We start from the raw sequence: 21,412 nt of genomic DNA, 5'->3' as shown, positions 1-21,412 counted from the left end.
GCCTTCGCTTCCGGCCGCACCCGGACGCGTTTACCGGAGACACCGGCCGTTTCCGGCGCCAGGCGGGCCTCGCAGCGCGCACCGGCGGCGGCCCTCGGCCGGAGCGCTGAGGACGCGGACTGTCAGTGCGGGCGGACAATGGCGCGGAAGAAAGTTCGGCCGCGGCTGATCGCCGAGCTGGCCGGGCGTGTGCGGGCCCTGCGCGAGCTGCGGGAGCGGCCGCGCGACTCGCAGCGCTATGCCCTGGACTACGAGACGCTGTCACGGCCTCTCTCGGGCCGCCGGCTGCCCCCGCGGGCCTGGGCTGACGTGCGCCGCGAGAGCCGCCTCCTGCAGCTCCTCGGCCGCCTGCCGCTTTTCGGCCTCGGCCGCCTCGTCACGCGCAAGTCCTGGCTGTGGCAGCATGACGAGCCGTGCTACTGGCGCCTCACGCGGGTGCGGCCAGACTACACCGCGCAGGTGCGTGTGCGCCCTCCTTCCCAGCCCCCCACTCGTGCACCGCATCCGCGCTTCACGCCTGGACCAGGCCGGCCCGTTCTGAGCTCGGAGCTCCGTGGGGCAACACTGCCCTCTCTCCTCCACCCGACTCCGGGACAGGCGCCCCACTGAACCTTTGAGGAGGAGGTAGGTGCTGAGCTTGTCGAGCTGACCTGCTTTTACCTGCTTTGCAGAGCTTGGACCACGGAAAAGCCTGGGGCGTTCTGACCTTCAGAGGTAAGGCTTGGGGGGACTGCACAGTGGGCACAGGCGCAGATGGTTAAGAAAGGGTGCTTTGAACCTTGTCTCTCTTTCCCCAGGCCAGACGGAAAGTGAGACCCGGGAGATCGAGCAGGTCATGTACCACGACTGGCGGCTGGTGCCCAAGCACGAAGAGGCGGCCTTCACCACTTTCACACCAGCCAGCGAGGACCTCCGGCGCTCCGTGCCCTACCCACCCCTCCTCAGGGCCATGATATTGGCCGATCGGCAGAAGAGCAGGGACCAGAGCATAGAGGAGCCCATGCTGAATCTGGAGAGGGTACACATCAGCCCCTGGGACTACCCGGCAAAACAGGAGGTGAAGGGCAAGGCCAAGGGCACCCCAGTCTAAAGTGCCAGAATCGGAAGGCAGCTCCAGTGCAGCAAGGCCCCGGTGAGGAAGGAAAAGGCCTCTGGGTTCACCTGTCAGCCCCTAGAACTTGAATAGACCTTCTGGCCATACCTGATTTTCGGAGGGTGTGCTTTTCTGGCTGGGTGGTGGGGTGGGCATGATCCTGCATCTCCTATCTCCTGGACACTTAGGTCTGAGACCAAGAGGGGGCTGCTAGGGCAAACTGGAAGCATGGGGGCTAGCGGGCCTAGGGGCCCGTGGTGGACGCGGCGCAGAGCGCACTCTACTTCTTCCTGGGCTTCCTTCCGTTGCATGTTGTTTGTGCCTAGACCCGGGCTCTGGACGTGAATAAAGGCCACCGAAGTAGCCTGCGTTGTGGTTTCTCTGAGTTTGGGGTTTGAGGGCTAGAAGCGTGTTGTCTGACGGATTGCGTGGGGCGGGGGGTGGGGGGGGGAAGGCCCACAATGCAGTGGGACAGCCACTCTGGGTGATGGGGGGCCAGGACTGAAAGCTGTGCGGAGGGATGGTTGGGGAGACCTGAACTGTTGGGGAAGGCAATGCGCACTGCAGGCTCGAGCTGTATGGCAGCGCCCTTCTGCCGCCCATGCCCTGGGTTCCGGGAAGGAGGTGACAGCTGCAGAGTCCGGAGCTCCACAGGCCACCTCACTTTAGTGTCCTGCATCTCCACTGGCACCCGCAGAGGGAGAAGCATCAGACGGGGCAGCAGCGGCCTCTTTAAGCCCAGGCCCCGCTTTGCCCAGGCACCCCCCACTGCACTGAGTCAGCACTCGGTCCTCTCGGCCACCATCGCTGTTATGATCTGCCTGGTGCTGACCATCCTCGCCAACCTCTTCCCGGGGAGTGAGCGGCGCAGGCCCAGGACACCTGGGGGCTGGGTGGAGGGTACCAGGCTCTGGGCGGGGTGTACGAGGTACAGGGTGAGGGTACCGGGCCCAGGCCAGAAGCTATTGGGTCAGGTGGGGGGACGCTTCAAGCTGGTGGCGCTGAAGTTGATGCAGGTGAGGGCTGGCCCGGGGCTTCGGCAGGTCCCCAGTGGGGCAGTGGCAGGTCACCGGTGGGGCTAGTGGCTGACCTGTCGTTTTCCGTAGGCTTCAGAGGAGCTGCGCGAACACTACGCCGAGCTGCGCGCGCGGCCCTTCTCCGGCCGCCTGGTGCGCCACATGCGGGGGTGCGGGGCCTCCTGGGCCAAACCCGCGCTGACTGCCGCCCCCTCCGCTGTAGGTGTGGCAGGGGCTGCATGTGGTGCACACTTTGCGGGGGCTTATCGGGGCCACAGACCCGGCCAATGCCGCGCCGGGCACCGTTCGAGGGGATTTCTGTGTTGAGATTGTTCAAGCCCGCGCGAAGCAGCCTGAGCCCCTTTCCGACCCCCACCTCAGCCTGGTCGAGGCTCTGCCGGTGGCCAACCCCACAGGACCCACGCTCTTCCCCACAGGAACATGATTCACGGCAGCGACTCGGTGGAGAGTGCGGGCTGCGAGATTGCCCTGTGGTTCCGTGGCCAGGAGCTCCTGTGCTGGGAGGATAGCGCCGCACACTGGCTGTATGAGTAGCCCACTGAGGGCGGCCCAGCCCTGCCGATGCTAGTACTCTAGGGCCTGTGCACAGCTGGGTGGACATGGCAACATGGCGCAGACAGCTGGGCCCCAACCCGTCTCTGCTGGTGCATTAACTCCCTTCTTTGACAGAGGCCATGTACCCTCATGGCCTTCCCCCGGGGCAAGACCCGCCAAGCCCTTACCCAAGCCCCATCTGAGATAACGCATCCTTGCTCCATGAGCTGCTCAGAAGGGTCAGACCCTCCCCCTGTCCCCAGTGCTTACAGCACACTTGGAAATACAGCCCAGGCTTCTGGGCCCCAGGTGTGGTCCAGCCATTTCATTTTTCACAATAAAGTGAAGATAGCACCATGCTGGCTTGGTGCAGCAACAGAAAGACAGTGTAGAGACATTTATTACATATAGAACAGGTACATGGGTCACTTGCAGGGCCAAAACTTAGAGAGAATCATTCCACGGCCCTTCTCCAGGTGCCCACCCACTCACCCCATCACTTCATGATCCTTTGGGGACAGACAAGGGACTTTACATATGTCACAGTGGAAAGAGGGCAGGCGGTAGGAGAAGTCTGCAATGCCCCTTGGGTGCCACAGCAGCCAACTGGGCAGGGAGGGGGGCTACCAAGGTCTGTGCTTCTCGGTTGGAGGGAGGGCAGTGGAGCAGGCTGCCCTGATTCAGTGCCTTGTACACGGGGCAAGAGTAAGGCCTGGGCCTGGGGGGGTGGGGGAGGCAAGCAAGGCCTGTCCACTGGGGAGGTGGTCTGGGGAGGCACCCCTTGGAGCTGAGCCCACCCCCACCCCCCACACACCTAGAGCCCTCAGACTCTGCTCCACAGCCTCTGCCAGCCGCCCTCAGGAAGACTGGGCCACATGGCAGCCCCAGGCACTTAATCACAAGTTGAGCTGGGCCCTCGCCTGGGCTCCACAAGGCAGACCTGGGAGCACACCATCGTCCTCATCAACCTGAGGCTGGCCTTAGTCCTGCACTGACCTCAGAGTGGGGGCTGCTGGTCCCCCCTTATTCCTGAAGCTGGGTGGCCCTGGTGGCCTGGGAAATCCCATACTGGGGGCTTGGGGAAGGGCAGGCCCAGTACCTACAAGGGGGTGCACTCTGGCGTGGGAGAACCTGGGGGGCAGGGGAGGGGTGCTATGTCCCTTCCAGCCACTGTCCTTGGGCAACAGGAAGTGGAAGGTGAGGGCCGAGGGGTTAGGGAAGACCCAGGGAAGGCTAGCTGGGGGTCCAGGCACCAGGTGGCCTGAGCCCTGCCTCTCCGGGCAATGGTCAGGGCCCAGCTTCCTTAAGCAGTGCCAGGGTCTGGGTCACAGTCGGTATTCCACCCCGGCGGCAGGAGACAGATTCAGATCACCTATGCCTGGGGGTCCAAAGGCCAAGTGAGCTGCCAGCCCTGGGAAATACCTGGGATGAGTGGAGTGGGGCCTAGGAGCAGAGCTGGAGTCACCTGAAGGGACTCCCCACAGCCAGGCCCACCCTGGAACCCCAGCCCTGTGGTACCCTGGGGCTTGAGGACTGCGGGCTGGTGTTGGCCAGGAGCTGCTGGGAAAGAGGGTCCCTCCTGGATGCCACCTGCGGCCACTCCTTCCTGGCCTAACCTGTGCCACCACACTGCCTGCCGAGGGGCCCAGACCTAAGGCGAAAGCTGCAGTTGAGAGGTTGGGGGGGTGGCCGCAGCAGGCAGACGCTCTATGTACATGGCAGCTGTGGCAGCTCACTCGGTGGTGTAGGAGACCTGCCACACGATGATGTGGCTTCGCTCCGCCTTGGACAGCATGGGCTTCACCTGGCTCACATCTCCCCCGCCCTCCTCGGTCTCGTCATCCTCACCATCACCTGCAAGAAGACATATGAGGGGTGGCCCCTGCCTGCAGCCTTCCAGCTCTGTCCGGCTCTGCCTGGCCGACTCACCGATGCGGAAGTCAATGTAGCCTTCCCCTCCACTCAGCACCAGCACGTTCTTCAGCTTCTGGCCCTCAGCAGTATCTAAAGCCGTGTCCAAGGTCGTGGCCGGGACCCCAGGGCTCTCGGATGGGCTGTCGAGCACGCTGCCGTTGAGAGTGGCCAACACATTCCCTGTCGTGGGGCAAAGGGGCCTCAGAGCACAGCCGGGCCACCCCACACCACTATAGGGCCACTGCACCCTGTGGGTGGGGGCCAGGTAGCCGCCTCACCTGGCACGGACACGAAGAACTTGACAGCATCACGGTGCCCGTGAAAGCAGAGCTGGGCCTGGGCCATGGAGCAATAGGGGATGAAGCTGCTGGCTGACTTGTCACTGCTGTCATCGCCGTACACGTGGATGACGCCCCCCGAACGGGCACCCTCCCCAGACGTGGGGGACATCTTGTTGGCTGCAGATGGACCCATGAGGGCTGACCACCAGCTGGGAGGACCAGGATTGGGAGAGCCCCACGGTGGCCTGCCCCCTCCCACAGCCATTTGGGCGGCCTCCTTCCAGCACACGGCAGCATCTGGACTTACCTCGGAGCCCCAGGAGCTGACCTCGGTGTAGGACCACAGCTGGGAGGGAGGGAGGAAGGGGTTGTCACCAGAGGCTAGGGGGCCAAGCGTGATGTCCCCTTTGCATCCCCTGCAGAGCCCATCCAACCCTGGCTCAAAGAGAAGTGAACCGTGCCTCAACCTGCAGCCCGCCCTAGATGGCGGGTGGGTGGGGTGCACTCACTCTCAGTCAGCGGGATGGAGATGACCACGCCATTGCCAGTGCCCACCCAGAGGCGGTTGCCGGCAATGAGCAGGGCGGTGATGCGCACGAAGGAGAAGCCCAGCTTGCCTGTGCCTGGAGAGGAGGGGGTGGTCAGTGAGAGGGGTCAGCAAGTGGGTCCACCCTACACTCCCTCACCCTGGGGGTCAGTGGGTGGGTCTGCCATGTACACCCCCCCACCCCACCCGGTGCCCCTTACCCAGCATCTTGCTGACATAGGGCTCGATGTCCACGTCCTGCAGGTGCTGGTGGGTGTGGGCGTGGTACAGCCGCAGGGTCGAGTCCAGGCGGATGGACACCCACACGCCATCACCGATCCACGCCAGCTGCCGCACCTGGCTCTCCCTCCGTGGATGGGCGTCAAACGACTTCTGTGGGGCATCACAGCCATCAGTGGGTGTCCACAAGGCTCACTCAGCCCTGGGCTTAAGGGGGACAGAAGGGGCACTGGCTCTCGAGGCCCAGCTGGTGTCAGATGCAGCTGGCACACACTTCACTGACCTAAACTACTGCCTCTGAGCCCAGGTCCTCACTACCCAGAAAACTCCCAAGTCTACAGGAAGGTGAGTCACCGGAGCACCCTCCCCTCTGAGCACCTTCTCCTCAGTGGCCCCACCACCCCAGCTTCACCCTCGGCCCACCCACCTGCCCCCTACCTTGCCACTCACCTCGATCTGCATAGTTTTGGGCTGGATGACATGCACCTTGTTCTTGTAGCCGCACCAGACGCGGTCATATACGACAGCCATGCAGCGGATGGAGTGGTGCGGGTGGCCAAGGTCCATCAGGTGGTAGTTGCTCAGGTCCCACTGGCCATCTGTGAGGCCCGGGACACACTGCTCAGGCCTGGCTCCCAGGGCAGGGGGCAGGGATGCTTGCTGCAGGCCTGGGGCCCAGGGAGCCCATCGATCCCTCCACCCCTTCCTCAGGCCTCACCTTCACCCCGGTGGAAGATGGCCAGAGTCCCGTCAGCCAGGGCCACCAGCACGCGGCCTTTCACATGCCTGAAACAAGAAGAGAGCCAGGCTTAGGCTCTGGGAGCAGTGTGGCTGCTGGCACTCCTCCCACCAGCCCTGCTACCCAGATATGTACACCAGGCTCAGGACGGAGTCCTTCAGCTTGATGGAGTGTAGGCACTTCTTCCAGTTGGCCACAGCTGAGTGCACGTAAAGCCTGGACGTGGAGAAGGAGGCTGGTGAGGGCTGGCCTGTGCTGCCCCCAGCCATGCCCAGCAGGCCCCACAATGTGTCTTTACCAGCCATTCTGGGCTCCCAGCCACATGGTGGGCGCTGCGCTGCTGCTGGCCCCGGTGTGGCCTGCGCTGGGCTCCGGCTCTGGCTGTGCACCGCTGGCCTCAGCCTCAAGCCCGTTCTCACTGCAAAAAGGACCTGGCTCCACAGTGGCCCAAAGGCCTGCTTCCTCATATTCCCGCCCACCAGGCAGAGCTGGCCTTGGGAGGGGTCTGCTCTATTTGAAGTCCTCAGGACCCAGCTCCATGGGGACACAGCTCTGCCCATCTCAAAGAACAGACCACCCTGGGGAGCCACGTGTCCCCTCCCTCTCCACCTCAGACAGCCCACCTGCCAGGCTGAGTACTAGGTGGCGGCATGGGGGCCGGGTCAGTGAAGACATGCTCCGTGAGGGGCCCAGGCCGCACTGCAGCTGCCTCGGGCTCACTGGGTCCGGGCTCGGGTGCCTCCATGGCTTCTGTGGCCTCTTCTGTGGACTGAGCCGGGTTGACCTGCCCATTGCTGACAGCAGCCACCTCCCCTGTGGAAGATTGACCTACTTGTTGCCGACGGCAGCCACCTCCCCTGTGGAAGGAAGGGTGGGCTTATGCCAGGCAGGGGGTGGGGTGCACTGGGGCATGGGGACTCACCCTGCCCCTTGTCCAGCACCGGGGTGTCCCCCCGGGAGGAGCAGTTGCTGCGGGGCACGTTGCAGCGGGTGGCACAACCCACCAGCGTGATGCCCGCTAGCACGCCATCGGCGCCAGGCTCCTCAGGGTTCATGTCAACATCTAGGAAGATCTCCCCCGGTGGGTAGTCGCTGTCGCTGGCGGCTGGGAGGGAGAGACCACACTGTCACCTCCCACCAATGAACCATCTCTCCAGGTCTGAACCCGTGGTCCCACTCAGACAGAGGATGCTTCCTGCCTGAACTGGCTGCTCCTGTCTGCCGGGGGTAGTTGGCATCCCCACTTGTGGCCCCACCAGTGACCTTATCATGGTAGAGGGTGCAAAGTGGGGGCCTTCTCCTGTCAGTAGGGCAAGGCTGCCAGAGAGCCTCTCCTGGACACGGACAGGGTCTGCTCGATGCAGGACAGCCACCTCCCCCCGCTGTCTGCTCCTGTCCATGGGGAGTCATGGTCTGGCCTCTATTCTGTGCCCTAATTGTGGCCCCTGAGCTCCTCAGACCCCAGCTTTGCCCGGCAGCCCCTGAAGCCATGGTAAGACTCACCGGGGATGCTGGAGATACACAGGACATGGGCGTTGCAGACAGTGAACTGGTCCACCACGGTGCCTGGCTGGTTGGCATCAATGATCACCACCTTGCTGGTGGTCAGCGTGCTGGTGAGGATCCAGACACGGCTGGAGGTGGCGTCCATTTCGTGTAGCTCCTTTGCCTGTGGGCACGAGGGGTGCAGTGTGGGGCCCTCGGTGTGTAGCTCTGACCACGGCCCAAGGGACACAGCTAGCCAGGACGGTGAAGACTCAGAATGCACGTCACATACAGCTCCCTCCTTGCCCTGTGTCAAGCTGGGACACTAACTGAAGCCTCTGACCCCAAGCCCCCAGAGTTCTCTGCTTACTCCTGCCCAGCCCTCCCACCCCGCTCCTCAGCTGGTGGGGAGTGCTGTATGCCGAGCTACCCTCCCTCTTCCTGGACTCCTAGCCACTGCTCCACAGGCAAGATGCACCCCACCAGACTCCCAGCAGGCAGCTCAGCCCCACCCTCCACGGCCACTGCCTGTGGCCAGCTGCTCCTGGTCTGGCCATTCCCGGTGAGCCTGGCCTGAGCCTTGGGTGACAGCATCAAGGACTGTAGCGAAGGCAGGACCCCCAGGCCTGTGGCTACCCTGACCTTCTTCTTCTCTGGAGATGAGTGGCTGCTGGAAGCCTCCCCTTCTGCCTCCCAGTTGCAGGTCAGGGGGTCGTGGCTGGGCACTGGCTTGGTCCCGTTCCCAAGTTCCTCATCACTTGGCCTCCAGCCACTCAGGTTGACGCCTGCGGCGCACCACAGCTGCAAGGACAGGGACTTAGCTCCGGCTGGACCTGGGGTAGAGCTGGCATGAAGCACACCCCCATAGTTTGGGACACACTCTCAGCTATAGGGATTCTGGGGAGGCTGCGTGATGGTGGCCTGACCTTGCAGGATGTAATGCAAACCCACCAGGCTCCTGAGTCTGCAGTCCCCAGGATAGGGCCCATGCCCCTAAGCGGCTGTCCCCTCCCAGTGTGCCCCACCCGTGGGCCCCGTGGATTCACCTTCATGGTCGGGTCCTTCTCCACCAGGGGGCGACAGTACACGGGCACGGGCACATTCTTCATGCGTGTGTCCTCCTGGCTGCCATTGGGGCTCAGCTGCAAAGTCAAGGCAGGGCGCTGTGGGCACCAGGCTGCCAGGCTCGGGCCCAGAGGCACCCTGGGCCGAAAGAGCAGCCGAGCTGTGCTGCCCTGCTCCGGTCCTCCTCACCTGCTTGAACTGGGTGGGCAGACCCCGCCCCTGCCAGGACCTCACCTGCTTGTACTTGGCTGGCAGGCTCCAGCCGCAGGCCTGCAGCCGCCCGTCGTCGTTGCGCACGTGCTCGCGCACCTGGCGGTACTGCTCGCGCTTCTGTTCCCGCCGCGCTGACGATGTGCAGTCGCTGGGTGTGGCGGGGGGGTGACACAGGGTGGTCTCTGGCATGGTCCGGGGACGCGCTGTACCCCCGCCATGGTGTGGCCTGCCCCAGTCCTTCTTCAGACACTGAGGTCTGTACTGCTCAGCCAGGTGCCCATTTGCTGGGAGCCAGGGGTGGCTCCCCAGCACAGGGGACACTCAGGTCCATCCAGGGCTCAGCTGGCAGCACCCTCCAGTACAGTCCTAGGGCCTCTGCCCCAGGCACATGTATTCCTTGCTGCCTGGACTGCCCAGATCCCAAGGCTTGGCTTACAAAACCCAGAAAAACCCAAAATTCCACACAAATGCATTCCCTAGGAAGAAACCCAACCTGGGCGCCAGGCCCTGGGGGGCAGGGATGCACAAGGCGGGGGGTGCCCAGTCCTGTTGGGGGATGGGCAAGGCAGTGGGGCCCCTAGTTCTGGGGGCAGGGCAGATGGGGCACTCACTCCTCAGGGAAGAACTCCAGGGGACGGCTCCCAGCTGAGATCTGGCACACGGTGTGGCCGCGCCGCTGGCTGAAGCCAGTGGTGGTGGGCGACTTGTAGTGGATGTTCACTGAGGGGTAGGCACGCTTGGCTGGTGGTGGGCTGGAGGAAGAGCTGAAGAGCCTGCTGAAGCTGCCAGAGGGAGGGGTGCAAGGAGTGAGGGCCAGCTCCCAGGTGTGCAGCCCCCACCTCCCCTAGCCCACCTGGTCACCCACTGCCTCGCCACTTACAATTGCCAGATGGTGGACTTCTTCTTCTCCTGGACAGATGGGTGCTCTCGAGAAGCTCTGCAGGGAGGGGTACAGGGAGAATACTGGCTTGCCACAGACCACCCCAATGACTTCCACCCCGGCTGGTGCTCGTGCACCCAGGACCCAGGTCCCAGCTCTAGACCGGGGGTCACCAGCACTTCCCAGAGGGGCTCAGGGCAGCTGAGTGACCCGACACTTCCTTCCAGGGAAGCTCCGGCCCAGGGTGCTCCTCTTCTCACCTGATCATCTCAGTCCACCGCACGGCCTCCTGCAGCTCCATCAGCCGCTCTTTGTACTGGTTCCGCTCCATGAGCACACGAGCCATCTCCACGCGTGTGAAGCGGCGCCGCTGGGCCATGGGAATGTTGTCCTGTGTGGGGAGGAGGCAGGGCAGTGGTGAGGGGTGCCTGGGAGCCAGCTCACAGCCCACTGTCCCCGCAGGCCAGGGTGCGGGGGTTTCCTACAGGTCCCCGGACACTGCAGGGCCTCTGGTGAAGGCTGACAAGGGGGCCTGGCGCAAGGTGACGGGGAGAAGTTCTAGGGAGGGCTCAGCCTGGGTCCACCATCAGTAAGCTCTATGCCCTGAGCCCAACAAGGGGAGGCCGAGGCCTGAATGCCAGCCCCTTGCGCTCTGCAGGTACTGGGGGCATGGGCGACCTCCCAGCCTGCTTCTTCTCCTGGATGTCTGTCTGGAGGGTCCTCTTTTTTGGGTGCCCTATGTGCCCAGCTACAACGTCCGGGCAGGACAGATCCTCGCCCCAGCCAGCAAAGCCTTCGGGGGTGAGAGGCCTTAAGCTGTATCTCCCCTGCCCTGGCTCAGGGTCCGGAGGAGAGGCAGCAGGTCCTCCCATGAGGAAGACACTCAAGCTACAGACCCCAAGGGAGGGGTGGCTGCACTGCGGGCATAGGCTTTCCCCAGGACAGTCATGTTGGCACCGTTCCTGAAACCTCACTCAGCAAGGTGCAGTGTCGGGGGTGTAGGCAGATGGGGTCGGAGACACATCTGTGACCACTAGGACCTGGTGGCTGTGGGCCCAGCTTCGTCTTTGGGCAGAAACTGTGTCTGAGAACTTTCCCAAACCCAAGACTACTGGTTACCCTGCAGGTGGGAGTCCCCGAGGGTAGGGTGTGAAGAGTTTGTGGGAGGGGCACCGAGGGCCCAGAGGCACAGGAGAACAAGGGTCCCAAGCCCCCCGCCCTCCCCCAGGGGAATGGTGGGATGTACCAGTTCTGTACAGAGACAGCTGCTTACATCCTCCACCTCCTCTCTGGGCTCACGTCGGGTAGTGATGGCCTCAGACTTCACTCTGCAGGTGAGCAGGGGCCGTGGGGGGGGGGCGGTGAAGGCCATCCCCCCACCGCCCCCCTTGTCCCCAGAAGCCCAGGCCTGGGTCCTGTGGCTTGCACTAGGTGGTCAGATGTGGGAGGAGGCTGTCCCAGGCCTGTCTCCAGGTGGGGCTGGTTCCCACTCACATAAATGCAGGGCCTTTCCCCAGGAAGCAAGTGGGCCAGGTGGGAAGAGCAGGGCCCACAGCTGGTAGGAAACCTGGGCTGACCGGAACCTGGGAGGGAGGTGGGTGTGCAGGGGTCCTGGAGCTCCCCACCTTCCTCCCTCCCTCTGAAGGGGACTCCCCGGAGCCTGAGCACAGCCATATCCCTGCACTGGGACTCCCGAGAATCGAGGGCCCCAGTGGGAGATGTGAGGGTGGGAGTGGGAGTGGGGGTGAGGGGGTGGGTAAAGGGCTCAGAACAGCATCTGAGAGATCAGGGGGTCAACATAAGCCAGGACTGAAGCAGGGACAGGGATCATTCAGAGGCTTAGGGCTGGGGAGAATGGGGTGGAGGGGTCCTGCTGGGGGAGGCCCACCTCCCCTGGCAAGCTCTGGAGGGCATTCCCTTCTGCCAGACAGCACCCCACCCTGACCTCCGCAGCTCCTCCTCCAGCTCCTTGATCCGGATCTCCAGTTTGGTCTTGGCCTGCTTGGCAGCCTCCAGCTCCCCCTTCAGCACCTCCTGCTCCCCTGACAGCTGGTCAACCTTGGCAATCAGATCGTTCTTCACCACATTCAGAGCATTCCTTTGAAAAGCAAAAGGACACGTTAAGCGAGGGGGCCTTCAGAAGGGCTATCTCCACTGTGTATCTGTGAAGCCATGGCCTGGATGTAGGCAGGAACCCTGCATCCCGGGGGAAATGTGAAGACCCCATCCCGGGGAAAAGCAGGGGAACCCGCATCATGGGTAAGGCAGGGACACCATGTCCTGATCTACCCAGGATTGTCCTGGCTTACGCTCGTGCCCAATGCCACAGTGATAAGAAATCCTTTCTTACAAGCATCCCCTCGGGATACTAAGCTCTATGGCCAACCCAGTTGAAGGATCCTGAAAATAATCTTCCAAAGGAAATCCCTCAAGAAACCTGCTCCCAAGACCTTTCCACTACAGAGATAGCCACCCCAAGGAGCACACAGATTCAAGGCTCAGAGCCGGGAGTCGCCCACCCCCAGGAGGGCAGGTCAGCGGTGGGGAATGCAGCAACAGGGTGTGCAGAGGGGCCCTTACTTAGTCTCCAGCAGCTGTGAGTTCTCCAGCAGTAGGTTGCCCACCTCCTTGCCCATCCCTGAAACAGAAGGGGTGGGTTTGCCCCAGCCCTGCACAGACAGACCCTGCCCCAAAGAAGCCCCTGGGACAGCTATCGTGGTGACCGATGCTTAGGCGGCAGGAGGGGCGGACAGGCTGAGTCCCCATCTACAGCTAGGCAGGGCCTCAGGAAGGGGCATACAAAGTGGAGAGGGTGCTCCCTGGCTCCCAGCAGCCTTGCCACCAGCACCTTTGAGTCACTGGAAGGACCCCAGGGGGCTCTGAGCAGGGTCCCCGCTGACTGAGGGCGCAGCAGCCCAGGGGTCACTCCTTGGCTGGGGAGGCACCTCAGTGTGGTTCTTGCAGCTCTCTCTCTACTTCCGGATGTTGGTGCACATATGGCCTCCCGGTGGCCCCCCAACATCACCCCCCAGCTCAGTGGTCACCAAGGCCATCACAAGGGGAACACTTTTGGAGCCCCCTTCAGAAGTGTGGTGACAGGGACAGCACAGAACTCAGAGAAAGCCCTCCCCAGGAGATAGGATGGCCCGGGGCTCCTCACAACCCTGCAGGGGACAGATCAGCAGAAGACACGGGGGAGTGAGGAGGACAGAGCCCCTGGGGCTGCCTCAGAGGAGCTGCAGGTGGAGGTCACAACAGGCAGCACACAGCCCAAAGGGCCAGAGCTGGTGCCGCCCCCTGACAGCCCCAGACCAGTCTGCCTGAGCACCCACGTCTGGGTCTCCAGTCACTTGACTCTTTACTTCCTAATGCCACCACAGAACAAGGTCACATCTATCCACACACGTACACCTGCCCCCCTCCCCAAGCCTTGGGCTTGGTTTCAGGGCCCTGCCCAGCTCCAGTGAGGTCCTGCCTGCCCCACCCCCAGCAGCAGCACTGGGCTTATCTAGGCAGGCCGAGGGGGCTGGGGTGGGGGGGCAGCCTGCACTGAATTCAGAGCCTCGGAAGGGCTAATGAGGCTGCTTCCTGCCCCAGGAAGCACCTTGGTCCCTCAGGCCTGGCAGTTGTGAGGGGCCCTGGTGGAGAAGAGGCAGCTGCCAAGCAGACCACCCCACGGACCACCCCTGAGGGCCTGCTGAACCCGCCGCCACTGCCACCATGCAGAATAGAGCAAACAGCACATGAAGCATGATAAGATGGGGAGGAGCACACAGAAATACGGCCTTTGCCTTACCAAAAAAATCATCGCGCACTACGGGAGCCGTCCCAATCCCACGGGAGACGGCAAGCAGGGCAGGGTGGAGGGAGAGAAGACAAGCGCATTAAGCCTGTGGTCAACAGCAGGGGGCAGTCTTTCAGGGTGAGGTGTACTGGGTTAGGGGTGGGAGCAGGAGGCACTGGATGGGGCAGGAGACAGGATGGGGCTGGCCACTCCTTCCAGAAAAGCCCTCGAGTTTATCTCTGGGGCTGCCCCCAGGACAAGGACGAGGCAGGGGGCATGGGGTGTGCCTGATGAGAAGCTGGGGCCAGTGGACACCTCCTTCCAGAGCCAGGTGGGTGTGTGGCTGAGGGAAGGGGTCACTGCCAACACAGGGGGGTGAGGCTAGGTGGGGAAGAGGGACCAGGCTGTGTCTGTCTGCCCAATGGGGAGAGGTGTCCTGTGCAGAGTGGGCAGCCCCCTGACTCCTGGGGCACCCCAGGAGCAGGGAGAGGGGGCCGTCTGCCACTGTCCAGTCTGCTGGCTGCACACTCAGTGGCTGAGAAGACCTTAAGGAACGGTGTGTGGGGCCTTCTGGGCTTGGAGGAGAGGCTAGCAGCAGTGGTTCCAGACAGGGAGGCCTGGAGGTGGGGAGCAGGCTGGCATGAGCTTGCAGTGCAGGAGCTGGGGGCAGGGGAGTAGGCTGCTGGGGGGCCGGGGCACCAGGCAGCTGGACAGAGTCGGGAGGGACCAGGCACACAGCCAGCAAGGACTGGACAGCAGCAGGGGAGTGTCCCATGTGTGACCCCCCCCAACCTGGGCTACGAGTGGGGAGGACGGACAGGAGATACACACCTGAGAACTCCCCTGGGCCGCGTCCAGCAAAGTGCAGATGGGGAAGGAAGCAGACAGAGTCAGTGGACTGGAACCGACAGAGGCGGTACAGAGAACAGACCGCTGCGATGAGCTGGTGCGACCGCCTGACTGCACACACAGCCCGGGGTAGAGGCCCATGTCACCGCCCCCTCCCAACAAGTGCCCAAAGGCCAGGAATCTAGTCTGGCCACCACTTCTATTCTCTCAGCTGCCCTGTGTCAGCAGGGCTGGGCTTCTGCAGACCCCACGGCTATGGCTCAGGCCTGTGAAGGGAAGTGTGCATGTGTGTGTATACTGTGTATATGCACGTGTGCATGTCTAGTGTGTGTGCATGTGTGTGGTGTGCACATACGCATGCGGACTGTGGGCATGGTGCATACCCGTACATGCATATGCTCAGCAAAGGGCCCCAATGGTTTCCAGCCTAAAGGAACCCAGAGTGACCTGGAGGGAGGTATTGGTCACTTCTCCCCAAGACGGCGGCCCCTGAGGGGCAGGCTGGGCTTGTGGGCCCTGAGTCAGGCCTAGGTCTTAATGGGACCCTCAGGGGAGCAATGACCAGAAGACAGGACATGAGCACGGGCTCCACTTTGCAGGAAGGGGGAGCTGACCAAACAGGGAGTGTGGGGGAGGAGTGAGTGGAAAGGGGTGCATGGGGGAGGGGACCTTGCAGGGAAGGGGCTGCAGGGAGTGGCGGTACAGGGCTGGGGTCTGAAGTCCCCACTTGGGTCTCTCCTCTGCCCAATGGGAAAATGAGAAGCGACTGGAGACAACGCTTCCTTCTCCACCAGAGAAGACTTGGCCCATTTCATACAGGAAGGGAAACGGTCTCAAAAGTCACTTAAATTATGAAATGCACAATTGATCATAAAAATCCTAATAATAAAGTGGACAGATGAAAAAATGGGTGCCCCTTCTCTCAATTCCACTCCCCCAGTGACCACTGTTGACATCTGATATTCTCTTCTCAGGCCTCTTTCTAGATCAAGGGCAACTCTTGAAGAATTTAAGACAGGAAGGCACCACCACCCTCTCTGGGAAAATGCTTTTTCCGCTGAACGCAGCACTGCCAAGCTCTTCCCGTGGTGGATCCACGATTACCTTCAGCTTGAGGCGGTCCTTTTCTCCAGGGCTCTGCCACCACTCGTCCCTCTAACAGGTATCTAGGGCCCTCAGAGAGCTGCAAGTGCATCCTGTGTGCGTGTCCTGTGTGGGGCAGGTGGTCCCTCTGAGCCGAGAAACTGCCCCTCCCGGGGCTCCCTGTGCTGCCCCCGCCCACGCAGGTGCAGAGCAACTGGGCCTTGCCCTGCCCGCTGTGTGCTGGATGGTCTTGATGTTCTTCATTGCTGCCAAGTCACTCGGGGAAAAGGGCGATCTCTATTTTCTCCTCACTTTCACTCCTTTATCACCTCTGAACTGGACACTCTTATTTGTTGTTATCTTCTCCGAGTTGCCTATTTTATCCTCTACCCATTTTCTATTTCATGTGAATTATTTTAATTATGGAGCTCTCGTATACATAAAACAGCCCTGGTGATGCAGTGGTTAAGAGCTATGGCTGCTACCCAAAAGGTCGGCAGTTTGAATCCACCAGTCACTCCTTGGAAACCCTATGGGGCAGTTCTACTCTGTTCTACACTCTGTCACCATGAGTGGGAATCAACCTAATGGCAACGGGTCAACAGGTACATATATGTAAGAGGGCAGTGGTAGTTCAGTAGTAGTACTCTTGCCTTCCACGCGGGAGACCTGGGGTTCAATTCCATCAATATTTTCCTTTATGGCTTTCGTCATGTAGAGAAAAGCCCAGACTGTAAAAATATTCTACAATATTCTTTTCCAATTCTATTATCATTGTGTTTTCATGTCTAGATCTTCAATCCACCTGGAACTCAGTTTTTTATTTATGGTATGAAGTTGGGATCAGACTTTGGCTCTTCAAATGGCTCTTCAGTTAATCTAGTTCATTTATGGAATAAGCCACCCATTTCCCAATAATTGAAATGCCATACTTATCCTGGACTAAATTTCCATATGTATCCAGGTTTTTCTCAACTTTTCCTGCTAGTGAGCTCACACAATTACTGATGACTGCCCCAGAACACCTGGCTTCTGTTACTGTAACTTTATGACATGTTTGATACCTGGGATGGTGATCTTGCAACCTTGTTCTTTTTCAAAAATTTCTAGGCTATTCTCACACAGTTACTCTTCTGGATAAACTTCAGAATCCATTCATCGAGTTCCCCCAAAAAATCCACAGGCATTTTTACTGGTACTGAATGAAGTGACTACTGGACTGATTTGTGATGTTGCAAAGCTCGATCTTTCATCCAAGAACGTGCTATGTTTTCTATTTATTTAAGGCTTCTTTTATGTCGTTCAGTTCAGGGCTATCATTCTCTTTTCATGTGATGTTTCTCAGGGTTACTTCTAGAAATCTTATGGCTTTGGTTATAGCTCTGGGTAGGATCCAGCTTGATGACAGCATGGCAGAGAAGAATGAAAACTGGCTTTGAAAGCGGGTCAGCCGGTGTTAGAATTCTAGATTCAAACTAAATGATGCAGAGCAAGTTGCTTAACTTCTTTGAGTTTGAGTTTCTTCACTTTTTAAATGGAAAAGTCATCTCCTTAGAGCAGGGTTGCTGCAAAACTCCCTGATACAGTGTAAGGAGAGGCATTGGCATGGGACCGGCACTTGCTAAAAAAAAAAAAAATCACTGCCATCAAGCTGATTCCAACTCACGTTGAGCCTATGGGACGGAGCAGAACTTCCCATAGTGTTTCCAAGGAGCGCCTGGTGGATTCGAACTGCCGACCTTTTGGTTAGCAGCCGAGCTCTTAACCACTGCACTCAGTTAATGGTAGTCCTCGTGCTCCCCCATCACGCCAATCCTAAAAAAAAAAAAATCCTAAGGCGCTCTTTTTCTCATTTGAACATTTCTGAAACTGCAATGGCTCTTACAATCAATGGCATGTGAGAGTTTAATTTGTAACCATTGTTTTCTTTCACTGAGGCTCCTAAAATAATGATGTGTCTAAATCGGTGATGTCCTAGATTTGATGAACTGTGACATATGCCCCACCAGAGTCCTGTCCTCCCTCGTTGCCAAGGGAGTTCACAGTCACAATGCTGAGAGAGGCATGGTGCTCGAGGCAGCCGCCACTGACCATACCGGGATGGGGCATTGCTGTGTCCCTCAACTCACAGGGCTTTCCCATGGAGAAAAACTGTCACGAAATCAAGACTACAGAATAGACCAGGTCCCGATCTCTTCCTGCTTGACTGCCCCACAATAGAACTTGGGCTGTCTGGCCCTCAGGAAGATGAATCCCAGACACACAGAGATGGTGGGGGATGGGACCCCATCAGACCCTTACTCCAGTAGGGCCAGACACTGGCCTGACAGAGGCCCCAGCAAAAAGCAGCAATGGCTGAGAGGGCACGGTGCTCCCCACGCTCCTGCTTGGATGGCACGCCCCCGTGTGTGTCTGCAGCTGGTGGATGGCGGAGACACGAGCCCCCTTCTGGCTCTCAGTGCTGCCAGGCTTAAGCACATGCGCTACATGCGGGGCTCTAGAAAGGCCCCAGAAGGTTCACTCCTCCTAAGGAAGGTCTTGTTTCACCCAAACTGAGAGCCCCAAGGTGGCTGTGTCCTGCTTCGGAGCCACATGGGAGCGCACTGTCCAGCCTGGGTACAAGGAGGCAGCTCTGAGCTCTGGGTCCTGGTACAGGTCCTCAGGACACGTTCATGCCTCTGTCCCAGGAGCAGCTGACCCCAGCCACACTGGGTCATTTACCAGGTGTGGTCCACGCCACACGCTGCCCCAGGTTCTGGCCCTGGTACCGTCTGGTGACTGGGCCTTCTCCCAGAGATGACAACACTAGACACTCCCTAACCAGACAGATTTACCTCCTGAGGCCCATGGATTCATCAGACACATTCCTTATCCAGAACTCCTGCCACACCAGATCCTCTCTTTTGTCCCAGCTCTGTTGATGAGCTCCCTGTGAGACCCGCTGGGCCCATTTCTGGTTCTCCACTCTCCCTCCTCACTATCTGTAAACACTGGTTCTCCTCTCTCTCTCCTATCTGTGGACACTCTGGTTCTCTGCTGTCCCTCTTCACTATCTAAGGACACTCTGGTTCTCTGCTGTCCCTCCTATCTGTGGACATTCTGGTTCTCTGCTCTCCCTCCTGTCGACACTCTGGTTCTCTGCTCTCCCTCCTCACTATGTGTGGAGACTCAAAAGAGAGTGATGTCTGGAGGATCTGCCTGAGTTGCAGACAGTGACAGAGCCCTGGTGCAGGGGTGGTAACTGGAGACCCACAGGTACCACTGGGCCTGGGAGAGCTGACTGAAAGGGCCACAGGGTGGCCTGGGCCCATGGGCAGTGCCATGGCTGAGGGGCAAGCCAGGCATTCAGACGCTGGCAGTGTGGTGCTAATTACTTCTGGGAATCTCGCTGGAATTGTGTGAGAGACCAGTAGAGCAGCACCAGCACTGTTGACAGCGGCAGAAAAGCAGAGACGGCCCAGTGTCAGCAGATGGAGAAACAAGCCATGGTCCATCCATGCAGAGACAGCCCAGTGTCTACCAGGAGATGATGAAGAAACAAGCCATGGTCCACCCATGCAGAGACAGCCCAGTGTCCACCAGCAGGTGGAGAAACAAGCCATGGTCCATTTACATGACGGAATACTACTCAGCCATAATGAGAAATGGAGCCCTGACACACCCTAATATGGATGAACCTTGAGATCAGGATGCTGAGTGAAAGAAGCCAGACACACAGGACCACATACTGTATGAGTTCACTTAGGTGAAATGGCCAGAGTAGTTGAATCCGTGGAGACAGAAAGCAGGTTAGTGGTTGCCAGGGGCTGGAGGGCGGGGGAATGGAGACTGACTGCTAAAGGGTCTGGGTTTCTTTTGGGAAGATGAAGACGCACTGAGGCTGGAGGAGCCAGTTGCATGGCCCTGCGAGTAGACTCAAAGCCCTGGAGCCATGTGCTTTGAATGGTCATTGCGAAACGGGGGGTCTCCTTGGCTTTCACTCTCTTCTTGGTGTTTTCCAATATTATCTGAATATTGTCATAAGCATATATCACATTTCCCCAAAACAAAAACATGCCTAAAAATTGAATATACTTGGCATTATCCGAAGTATGCACAGAAGAGAGAAAGGAACAACGTGAGGGTGTCAGATGTGGTTGCCCCTGACTGGAGGAGTATTTCAGCATGCTGACAGCGTGTGTGCTATGTGTGTACGTGCTCTGTAACACGTGTGAAGAAACGCTCCATTAAAACATGTGCTGCCCTTTGGTGAGTGGCATCTGGTGTCTTAAGTGCTAGCAAGCAGCCATCTAAGATGCATCAATTAGGCCCAACCAGGAGGAAAGGAGATTGAATAACACCAAAGACACAAGGAAAATGTGAGCCCAAGAGACAGAAAGGGCCACATAAACCAGAGACTCCATCAGCCTGAGACTGGAAAAAATAGACGGTGCCCGGCTACCACCAATGACTGCCCTGACAGGGAACAAAACAGAAAGTCCCTGATGGAGCAGAAGAGCAGTGGGATGCAGAACTCAAATTTTAGTAAAAAGATCAGACAATGTTCTGACTGAGACTGGAGGGACCCCAGAAGGCATGGCCCCTGGGCTCTCTGTTAGCCCAAAACTAAAACCATTCCCCAAGCCAACTCATCTGATAAAAAATTGAATGGACTATAAGACATAAGATGATACTGGTGAGGAGTGTGTTTCTTAGCCCAAGAGACATGTAAGACCATGTGGGCAGCTCCTGTCTGGAGGTGAGATGAGAATGCAGAGGGGCACAGGAGCTGGTTGAATGGGCACGGAAAATACAGGGTGGAGAGGAGGAGTGTGCTGTCACATTATAGGGAGAGCAACTAGGGTCACATAACAATGTGTGTATAAGTTTTTGTATGAGAAACTGACTTGAATTATAAACTTTCACTTAAAGCACAATTAAAAAAAACGTACGCTGCCTTCAGTGGGACACTTTTTACTCAAGACTGGCTGGAAAAGATTTGGCTTCTGGAGGAGGTGGTGCAGGTGCTGAACACCCTAGATAATTAAAGGCACGTCTGCGCCTGGGAGGCCCCACCCCAAATGAGACCATCAGCTATGGAAGTGGCGGAGGGGTAGGCCCCAGAGCTGAGCAAGCCACAGTGCCAGACAGACAGGAGGCCTGGCCTGCCCTCTTGGGCAGGGCTCAGACACGGTGGCTGCAGATGAGGCCACAAAGCTAAGGCCAGTACTCAAGGGGAGGAACGGCCACAGAAAGGCCGGCAGTGGAAGGAGCAGTACAGACAGTGAGGCCATTCAGCTCCCTCCTGTGTGCACATGGTGAATCCTTGGGGAGATGGACAGTCTGTGGGGAGGTGAGGGACAACCCCCTCCTTGATGGAAACAGAACACCCCAACTGCCCCGTGCAGGACATACTCTCCTTGGAAGCTGCTGAACAGGCAGCAGCCCCACCATCTCACAGTTGTGGGAAGAGGCTGCCGTAAGGCCCTTAGGCTCGGAGCACAGCTGTCCTGGCTGAAGCCGCAGTGGAACCCCAAGGCTCTTGGCTCCCAGCAAATTCCCCACAATCCCAGGAGGAAGGAGAGATCAGGAGGCTAGCAGGCATGAAGACCTGGGAGACCTGGGGGCTGGGAGGGCACCGACCTGTCTGGGCGTTTTCCTCGCACAGCCAAGAGCCGGCAAAGGGTCACCCTCAAACACGGCCAAGAGA

General features: G+C 59.3%; 2 protein-coding genes across 3 annotated transcripts in view; one reads left to right on the top strand and one right to left on the bottom strand.

Annotated features, from left to right (window-relative positions):
• Positions 1 to 9: 9 nt before the first annotated feature.
• Positions 10 to 1,452, top strand: MRPS34 (mitochondrial ribosomal protein S34). The gene is made up of 3 exons (XM_049903579.1): positions 10 to 459; positions 672 to 714; positions 798 to 1,452. The coding sequence occupies exons 1-3, from the start codon at positions 139 to 141 to the stop codon at positions 1,088 to 1,090; spliced, it is 657 nt and encodes a 218-aa protein (XP_049759536.1). The 5' UTR covers positions 10 to 138; the 3' UTR covers positions 1,091 to 1,452.
• Positions 1,453 to 3,014: 1,562 nt separating this feature from the next.
• Positions 3,015 to 21,412, bottom strand: part of MAPK8IP3 (mitogen-activated protein kinase 8 interacting protein 3) — a 50,199-nt gene continuing 31,801 nt past the window's right edge. The window contains exons 9-31 of one of the 2 annotated variants that reach the window (XM_049903202.1): positions 14,623 to 14,634; positions 12,588 to 12,645; positions 11,953 to 12,105; positions 11,281 to 11,335; positions 10,268 to 10,398; positions 10,008 to 10,064; positions 9,739 to 9,909; positions 9,149 to 9,275; positions 8,896 to 8,991; positions 8,492 to 8,650; positions 7,868 to 8,033; positions 7,287 to 7,469; positions 6,988 to 7,177; positions 6,663 to 6,782; positions 6,500 to 6,580; positions 6,344 to 6,411; positions 6,076 to 6,224; positions 5,607 to 5,778; positions 5,369 to 5,482; positions 5,167 to 5,205; positions 4,857 to 5,036; positions 4,594 to 4,758; positions 3,015 to 4,518 (exon numbers count right to left, since the gene is read on the bottom strand). In XM_049903202.1, coding sequence (XP_049759159.1) covers positions 4,397 to 4,518; positions 4,594 to 4,758; positions 4,857 to 5,036; positions 5,167 to 5,205; positions 5,369 to 5,482; positions 5,607 to 5,778; positions 6,076 to 6,224; positions 6,344 to 6,411; positions 6,500 to 6,580; positions 6,663 to 6,782; positions 6,988 to 7,177; positions 7,287 to 7,469; positions 7,868 to 8,033; positions 8,492 to 8,650; positions 8,896 to 8,991; positions 9,149 to 9,275; positions 9,739 to 9,909; positions 10,008 to 10,064; positions 10,268 to 10,398; positions 11,281 to 11,335; positions 11,953 to 12,105; positions 12,588 to 12,645; positions 14,623 to 14,634 — 2,768 coding nt within the window. In that variant the 3' untranslated portion in view covers positions 3,015 to 4,396. Of the gene's footprint in view, positions 4,519 to 4,593; positions 4,759 to 4,856; positions 5,037 to 5,166; positions 5,206 to 5,368; positions 5,483 to 5,606; positions 5,779 to 6,075; positions 6,225 to 6,343; positions 6,412 to 6,499; positions 6,581 to 6,662; positions 6,783 to 6,987; positions 7,178 to 7,286; positions 7,470 to 7,867; positions 8,034 to 8,491; positions 8,651 to 8,895; positions 8,992 to 9,148; positions 9,276 to 9,738; positions 9,910 to 10,007; positions 10,065 to 10,267; positions 10,399 to 11,253; positions 11,336 to 11,952; positions 12,106 to 12,587; positions 12,646 to 13,803; positions 13,822 to 14,622; positions 14,635 to 21,412 lie in introns of both variants that reach the window. The other variant, XM_049903203.1, reaches the window with a different exon arrangement.

This window comes from Elephas maximus, chromosome 12 (genome assembly GCF_024166365.1).
Source record: "Elephas maximus indicus isolate mEleMax1 chromosome 12, mEleMax1 primary haplotype, whole genome shotgun sequence".
In the NCBI taxonomy this organism is placed as follows: Eukaryota; Metazoa; Chordata; class Mammalia; order Proboscidea; family Elephantidae; genus Elephas; species Elephas maximus.
The sequence above is the reverse complement of the archived record's forward strand: the minus strand, read 5'-3'. Positions and strand labels throughout refer to the sequence as shown.

Bases quoted from the DNA above. Each gene is read 5' to 3' on its own strand.
- MRPS34 (XM_049903579.1), top strand. From the start codon at position 139: ATGGCGCGGAAGAAAGTTCGGCCGCGGCTGATCGCCGAGCTGGCCGGG. The intron at 460-671 runs GTGCGTGTGCGC...CCTGCTTTGCAG, and splicing joins GGCCAGACTACACCGCGCAG to AGCTTGGACCACGGAAAAGC. The intron at 715-797 runs GTAAGGCTTGGG...CTCTTTCCCCAG, and splicing joins GGGCGTTCTGACCTTCAGAG to GCCAGACGGAAAGTGAGACC.